General features: G+C 38.7%; 1 protein-coding gene across 1 annotated transcript; it reads right to left on the reverse strand.

Moving 5' to 3' along the window:
• Positions 1–3,536: 3,536 nt before the first annotated feature.
• LOC114902389 (vacuolar protein sorting-associated protein 45-like) lies at positions 3,537–6,661 on the reverse strand. Its single transcript, XM_029234698.1, is given in 3 exon segments — positions 3,537–4,033; positions 4,036–5,023; positions 6,638–6,661. Coding segments are annotated over 3 exon segments (1,509 nt in total).
• Between the last annotated feature and the right edge of the window lie 2,142 nt (positions 6,662–8,803).

Below are 8,803 nucleotides of genomic sequence, written 5' to 3' on the forward strand. Positions count from 1 at the left end.
CTTCCAGCTCACTTATCTGTTCTTGTGCCTCAGTTATTCTGTTATTGATTCCTTCTAGAATATTTGTAATTTCAGCAATTGTGTTGTTCATCACTGTTTGTTTGCTCTTTAGTTCTTCTAGATCCTTGTTAAATGTTTCTTGTATTTTCTCCATTCTTTTTCTGAGATTTTGGATCATCTTTACTATCATTACTCTGAATTCTTTTTCAGGTAGTTTGCCTATTTCGTCTTCATTTATTTGGTCTTATATGTTTTTACCTTGCTCCTTCACCTGTAACAAATTTTTTTGTCCTTTCTTTTTTTTTTTTTTAATGGGTGGTGCTGTATTCCTGTCTTACTGGTTGTTTGGCCTGAGACGTCCACCACTGGAGTTTGTAGGCAGTTGGATAGAGCTGGGTCTTGGTGTTGAGATGAGGACCTCCAGGAAGTCCAGTTGATATTTCCTGGGATCTGAGGTTCTCTGTTAGTCCAGCAGTTGGGACTCAGAGCTCTCACCACAGGAGCTCAAGCCTGACCTCCAGCCTGGGAACCAAGATCCCACAAGCCAGTCACTGGAGGCTCCTCCCATCCCTTTAAGTGTCCCTTTAAGTGTCCGTGGTCCCCTACCGGTGCCTGGTAGGTGCCCTAGTTGTCCAACAAGTATTTGAGTGCTTATGTTTCAGGTGCTCTGTAGGTCCTAGAGATAGAGTCAAAGAGAACAAGATAAAGATTTCAGCTTAAGGGCTTTCATTCTAATGAAGGAAATTGACAATAAAAAAGAAACAAACAAATGTATAAATAATTTTAACAATTAATAAGTACTTTGAAGAAAAGGCAGGCTAATGGGATGAAGAGTGATGGGGGGATATTAATGGGACAGACTGTTTCAGATGGAATGGTCAGGACTCTTTTGAGGAGATGATATTTGAGCATAGATATGAGTAAAGTGAGAGAGTAAGTGCTAGGAAAATCAATGAGAAGAAAATTCTAGAAAGTGGGAACAGCAAGTATAAAGGCCATGAGGCAGATCTGAATTCAGGTGTTCAAGAGCAAACAGAAGGCCCATGTGGTGGTAAAGTGAAGTGACATCTATATTTGGAAATGAGGTAGGAGTAGGCAAATAAATTTGGATTAATAGATATATTCAATGAATCAACAAAAATGATGGAGCATTTTGATTAAAAATACCTCAAGAAGTATAAAATATTATAGAAATTAGGGGACACACTAGATATATTTATAAACAAGATTTTAGCTTGTTGAGTAGGACTTTTTCTGTTGCTTATAATTGAAAAGAAGAGCTAAGTAATACCCTTCGTATGAAAACCTCCAAAGAGATGCCAAAAATTGGGGTCAGTCACTGCCCTCCACCAAGGGTAGGCACACTGTGAGGTAAAATAACCTGCTGTCCTAACAAAAACCAGCACTCAACTCCTCATATGTATAAGGAGAAAACTAGGGAGAAGAGTGGTAAAAGCCAGTAACCCCTGAAGATCACAGACCTCAGAGGAAAAGGTTTCTCCTCTTCCCAAGGGAAGAAGAGAGATTATTCTCTTCTCTTCCTGAAGCCAAATTATGGCTGCCCATTGGGAGAATCATGTGTAAAGAATGTTCTCTTTACATTCTGGAGAGCACTAGAATGGTCATTTTGACAGGCCAGTCTGCAAGAAGCAAGAGAGGTCCACCTGGAGCTGCTATGGCAGAGCCCTGTTGTGAAAGTCTTCTTGGGGAAGTTAAGCATTTGCCATCTGATGTTTAAGCACCACCTGTGAACCAAAGACAGCTGCTCACTTCTAGTCTTCACATTTTTGAAGAGGAGGAGCTCACTGCATTAGCTCACATTAACAGGGAAGTAAGGGACTGGAGTTTGTTCCTGAGAGGGAATACATAGCCCCCTCTATCCCATGCTGGTGTTCTGTGGCTCTTGGAGGGTTCAGAAGATGATGTCAGTGGTTACCTTGACTATATTTGAAGCAGCACAGAGGAAAGGAAAGGGGCAGGATAGCTGCTCAGTGAGGCAAGGGAGGCTGGAGCAGAACCAGTGTCAAAGCCCAAAGTGGACATGGTTACTTTTCCCTGAGGAATTCCTCAGTGATTGGGAGGCTCGGATAAAGCTGAACACCATCCAAAGAAAACCAAGCACATCATCAGCAAAGAACTCTCAATAACAGAATCTTAGCAGTAGACACAACTGGATTGAACCAGAGAAAGACCTGGGACGCTTTCCCACACCAACACATAGCTGATTATGTAAAATCTCTACTACCCTATCTCCTCTGTCTGACCCCAAGCTAGAAGAAATAAGCACTGAGGAGGAGGGGCCAGACCTCCTTCTAACTTCTCTACTCCAAGCAGCCAGCGTCATAGTTTATGCTTGCGTTAAGGGGAAAAGGAGGTGATCGTATTTATATCAGATTCACTATTGAAGTTTTACACTAGACAAAGGTTTAAAATTAGACTATAATTAATAGAAAATGATCATATGTACCAAGATTTCTTTAAGGAATATGAAAAGGAGATTTGGCACATCATGGATAGAAGCTTTTATTGGAATAAAGATTAACCTATGGTGCATTTATGCACCTATTGAGATACATTATACAATCCAGCAAACTATGAGACATAATAATACAAACTACACAGGAGCTAATAAGGAGTCAAAGTGCACTAATCTAAAATCATAATCTCATGGGGTTTTATGTTATTTAAAAGTAAAGTTTCCTCCAGCTCCTCAGTTTTGATAAAGTATCGATATTGTCAATTGCCTCTTTGGTGTAACAAAGTAAATTAATCTTCCCTCAATCAGCAATGCATAATCCTAACTCTCCAGGCCTTTGTCAAGGATATGAATTCAGAATCTCCTTTTCTGTTCTTATAAAGGTCTTCTGAGAGAAGTGATATTTAGGAATGTTCATCTAAGGAACATAGTATCCCTAGTTAAGGTAATTCAAGTTCTACCTTTGGATCAAGCTAGACCAAAAAGTTTTTTCTTTTCTATAATGAGAATTGTCTAAGTTTCTGTTGTTATCCTTACTGCCAGGAAGTTCAAAGCCAAATTGTCAGCTCTATCAAAGCAAGTATAAACAATATAGAGAGATAGTATATTTGCATTTGTAGTTTTTCTTGAATTTGATCCTTATTTTATCAATATATTTATACATCTTGGGGTGTCTATTTGTAAAGAGGTAGAGTGTAGATAAATACATTTAATTCATATCTCAGGAAAAGTCTGTTCAGAAGACTGAAAGGTGATCCCTCAACATGAAATTCATAAATCTTTTTTTTATGCTATCAAATACAAGGAATACATTTATTTATTTGATAAAGAAAACATGAGAAAAGTGGGTTGGAATGGGCTCAGACTTATTCTCAACTCACCACTGGAGTCTTGGTGTCTGTGCCAACAGTTCAGGAATCAGCAGGCTACCTGGAGATGGTTTATAACAAGAAGTACAAAACCCAAGGCTCTTCTCCAACACCCCTCTGGTCAGTGGAGAAAGCCTGCAGTGAGGCAAGAGGGGAAGTTGTGCCATTCTTCTCACCTCTCTATCACCATTTCATCTTCTGCTTGCTAACCTTGATGTAACTTGAGAGCTCTCCTCGCTTTGGCTGTGCAGTCCAGAAGCCAGAACTTCCTCTAGGAAGCTTTTCGTGTTATGCACAGTGGTTCCCCCCAGGACAATCCTCACTCCAGGAGTGGTACGGTTCAGGTTATAAACTGTTAGAGCCTCTTCATAGGTGGCTCCTCCAATTATAAACACAATGATATCCTGATGTCTGTCTCTGAGTGTGCTGGGGCCTAGATAAGGGTACAGGTTTTCCTTAAGCTTTCCTTTGATGAGATGGTCCAGGTTCTCATGTAAGAAAGGCTGATGCTGAGCATATACATTTTCTACTCCCTTCAATCCTTTGAGGAAATGTTTGGTAATAGCCACAGTGTCTTTGGGGCTGAAGAGGTCACTTCCTCTGACCCGTCTACCACCATATTCAACAACTGTAGACACAAGCTTTCGATACTTCTCAGAAACACCTTTATTCCTAAGGTCCATCATAATCCTGGTAGGCTATTGCTGCTGTGTTGCTCATAATGTAGAGGATAAAGCATCACCAGGCTGCACGCATCAAACTCTGTCACTTTGGGGTTCTGCAGGAGCCTCTTTACATTCTGGAGAGCACTAGAATGGTCATTTTGACAGGCCAGTTCTTGCTCAACCTCCAAAACCTCCAGCAGATTCCACTCACTGACCAACCGAGACAGCTCTCCAACCACTGTCATGTGCTTTGATACAGTCCCAGACATCTTCTTGAATTGTGGGTAATTCTCAACAAAGGCCTTCAGGTCTGCTATTAATTCTAGTTTTTGCTGTTCTTTTGGTTTCTTCTTCTGAAAGACTTCCATGAGATTCTTTATGTTGCTACCAATCTCAGCAAAGTTCAGGTACATATTGTTAGTGTAGAATTAATCATTTTCAGCAGATAGGACCACCTCTCTCATGTCTTTACTGATCCCTGGCACTCTGGAAAGATCAATCCGATTGTTGTTTATGCCCAGTAGTTCATGGACCATGGCCTGATATGTCCACTGGTTTAGCAATGGGGTGATGGCATCATCGCAACGATCTAAAATAAGTAGCAAGGGAGGAACCTCAGTCCGCCGGAATTCAAACAGTTCATATTCTTTAGTTATCACTTGCCTAACACATTCTGCAAGTCTCTTTGCTGCCTCTGATGAAAGCTGGTAACGAATCATGGGACATTTCTTCAGAGATAAAAGGAGAGCTGTCAGTCCTTGAGTTGCTCTGGATAGTTGGACTGGATCCCAATTTCGACCCTGGCAGCAACCCAGTATATTGAGGGAAAACAAATGTGGATTCACAGCAATGTAATCACCATAAAATTCCTGAACCTCAGCCACAACTTCCTGTTCATCAGGTTCAGCTAATGACTTCACATCACTCTTGCTGATCACATTACTGAAATAAATAAAATATATACTGTATTTGGGTCTTCAGAGCTCCTGAATCAGATAATCCACATTCTCCTGCTAGTGTGGGATGGTCTCCTGCAGAGGCAGAGGGTGGCTGTGGCTCACCATGGGGGCAAGGACACTGGCAGCCTGATAAATCTTAAAAATGTTTTTTAAAGACTAATTAAAAAAAAAGTTTTAAAATTAAAATGGGTCCAAAAATGTTATCCTCATTCACTCACTAGTTTAACGACATTAACTAGTCTATACTGTATATCCCAATACATTAAACAATAAAGATTGTTTTAGCATTGTTATTGTCTTTTAATTGTAAAAACCATATCTCTGGTTTTTGCTATATGTATCACTATGTATTGTAAAGCTTAGCAGATCCTCATGTCAATGGCCAGGAAAACTATCCCTAGCATAGGAGATAGTTATAGCAGGTGCGAAACATCTTATAGAGGACTTTGTTTTTCATTTCATAAAACTTTATTTGATTGAAAATTTGCCTTTTCTGTGTACACTGGAATGCTTTATTCCCTATGCATTTTACAGAGTTACAATCTCTCATTTTAAATATTACCCCAAAAGTAATTTCAGAAAAAAAAAGGTTTTTTGAAACTAAACTTGACTTTTAAAAAACCATATGGACAAACAACTCTCAAACAAAATTGGATTAATAATATTTCTTGCCTGCTTAACTACATGACAGATTTCTTGTCCCAGTCCCCTTTCTCAAAAAAAACATCATGTGGAAACTAAGCTAGAGAAAAGATTCTTCCCAAGGCAGTTAAGGGAAAGGGAAGGGCCAGAAATTTCTTCGGCAAACAAGTATATGCATAGCCATTTGTGTGTAACTGTTTTGCTTCAAGTACAGTACACTCTTTGGAGGGAAGGCGAGATGTTGTTCAGAGTGGGAGTGGTACTCTCCAACCAGCTGAAGTGCAGGAAGTTATCTACAGCCTCTTCCCCATGCTTGTGGTTGCATCCTGGAATCAACTCTGCCAACCCTATGAGTGCAATACCAGGTTAAAAGCCAATGCTAGTTTGGCTGAGATGGTCTCTTCCACTGCAAAACAATGGATAAGATGGGACTGAGAAACAACCACTACATGATGACATTCAATAAAAAAGGTTTAGGGGAGATAAAAAAAGGATTTCAAAGACAGGGACAGATAGGCTGGTGAAAAACAAATCACATTTTTGCTAAGAAAATTAGATAAAGGAGAGTGACAGAATGGTGATAGCTTGTTCTTCAGAGGAGCTCTGCATGATCTCTTTTTGCTGAAATAGAGGCCAAAGGTTAATTAATTATATTAATGCTCTTTGTTTTCTCAGCTTAAACAAACTAAGGTGCATGGGTACCTTCAAAACAATACATGATAGGAGGAAATGGATCCACAAATGACAAAATAGCTATGTTTACTCTGATAACTAGCTCATTCACTAGTTTAACATTGGTCTATTTGTTATGTACAACCCAATAAACTGGCCAATGAAAGGATCGCTTTAGCATTACAGAGACATAATCTAGGTATAACTTTGAGGGTTTCCGTAAATTAATCAGATTACTATCCTTAAGCATCCATGCATTGATATTATCAGGCATAAAAGAACTTGGTTCAAGCCAGGGGACTTGAACCACCCATGACTAGCCACACTGGCACTATACCTCTTTAGCATACTCACCCTTGTGGCCATCAGATGCTTCATTGCTATGACATTGCTAAATATGTAAAGAACTATGGAATAGTTTGTTGGCTGGTAAAAATGCCTGTGGTCTAGTTGCTATTTTACTAGTTATGCAATGTGACATATCTACTGTGGGTTTCTAAGAGACTTGAATCCACAAATATATTCCTCCTGACTCTGCTTCCACATTGCACAGAAGGACACAGGTAAGACAGATTGTCGTATCTCAGAAACAAAGAGGTGGATAACTCTGAATACATTTTCTTCACACCATAGCTTAGGGCAAAGGATTGCAGAATAAAATTTATGATTTCAGAAAAACAGTATAAAGAAAATAAATATTTGAATGAAAGAGAAATTTTTGCTCTAAGATACTATTTTTCCCTCTTAGAGATCAATTAATTTAAAACTGATTGGCTTTGTTTTGGTACCCCATAACTCTAAGAATGACTTTTTTTAAATTTTGTTTTATTTATTTTTTTATACAGCACGTTCTTATTAGTCATCAATTTTATACACATCAGTGTATGCTTGTCAATCCCAATCGCCCAATTCAGCACCACCATCCCCACCCCCCCGTGGCTTTCCCCCCTTGGTGTCCATACATTTGTTCTCTACATCTGTGTCTCAACCTCTGCCCTGAAAACTGGTTCATTTGTACCATTTTTCTAGGTTCCACATACACGCGTTAATATATGATATTTGTTTTTCTCTTTCTGACTTACTTCACTCTGTATGACAGTCTCTAGATCCATTCATTTCTCAAAAAATGACTCAATTTCATTCCTTTTTATGGCTGAGTAATATTCCATTGTATATATGTACCACATCTTCTTTATCCATTCATCTGTCGATGGGCATTTAGGTTGCTTCCATGACCTGGTTATTGTAAACAGTGCTGCAATGAACATTGGGGTGCATGTGTCTTTTAGAATTATGGTTTTCTCTGGATATATGCCCAGTAGTGGGATTACTGGATTATATGGTAATTCTATTTTTAGTTTTTTAAGGAACCTCCATACTGTTCTCCATAGTGGCTGTATCAATTTACATTCCCACCAACAGTGCAAGAGGGTTCCCTTTTCTCCACACCCTCTCCAGCATTTGTTGTTTGCAGATTTTCTGATGATGCCCATTCCAACTGGTGTGAGGTGATACCTCATTGTAGGTTTGATTTGCATGTCTCTGATAATTAGTGATGTTGAGCAGCTTTTCATGTGTTTCTTGGCCATCTGTATGTCTTCTTTGGAGAAATGTCTATTTAGGTCTTCTGTCCATTTTTGGATTGGGTTGTTTGTTTCTTTAATATTGAGCTCCATGAGCTGTTTATATATTTTGGAGATTAATCCTTTGTCTGTTGATTCATTTGCAAATATTTTCTCCCATTCTGAGGGTTGTCTTTTCGTCTTGTTTATGGTTTCCTTTGCTGTGCAAAAGCTTTGAAGTTTCATTAGGTCCCATTTGTTTATTTTTGTTTTTATTTCCATTACTCTAGGAGGTGGATGAAAAAAGATCTTGCTGTGATTTATGTCAAAGAGTGTTCTTCCTATGTTTTCCTCTAAGAGTTTTATGGTGTCCGGTCTTACATTTAGGTCTTGAGTCCATTATGAGTTTATTTTTGTGTATGGTGTTAGGGAGTGTTCTAATTTCTAAGAATGACTATTAAAGAAATACCTTGAGTGCATGAAAGGCTCCATTCAGTGGATAATTTTGTATAATGTTTCATTCCTCCTTCTTTCCCTGTTATTCTTCAAATTTCTATTAAAAGGTAAGTAATATCATGAAATTTGATGATACGCACCGTTAATGCTCTTTGTGTAGGGTGAATGAAGGCCTTTTATATAGGAAGGAAATCGTTATGGTTATATTTTGACCGACATCCACTCATCCTCTATTTACGTATCCTTAGTCTCTGGTTTTCTATAATTTCTAGCTTATATTCATAGGGTTTTAAAAAATTCATGAAAGCCCTCTCATTTTTTTTTTCATTTACATGTTCAGGTATACATAAACTTAAGTAACTAGACCATATTAAGGATTTATTTGAGTTTGGAGTCTGGATTTTGGTAAAGAGAAAGAGTCATGGGGTTCTGTTAAAATGAGTCTGACAAGTTTTGGCCCAAAGTCACTCTGAGGGAGAATATGTCTTCCTTTGAAAGCAAG

The sequence above is a fragment of the Monodon monoceros genome, unplaced genomic scaffold (assembly GCF_005190385.1).
Source record: "Monodon monoceros isolate NGI ecotype Baffin Bay Population unplaced genomic scaffold, NGI_Narwhal_1 Super_Scaffold_20, whole genome shotgun sequence".
NCBI classification, from domain to species: domain Eukaryota; kingdom Metazoa; phylum Chordata; class Mammalia; order Artiodactyla; family Monodontidae; genus Monodon; species Monodon monoceros.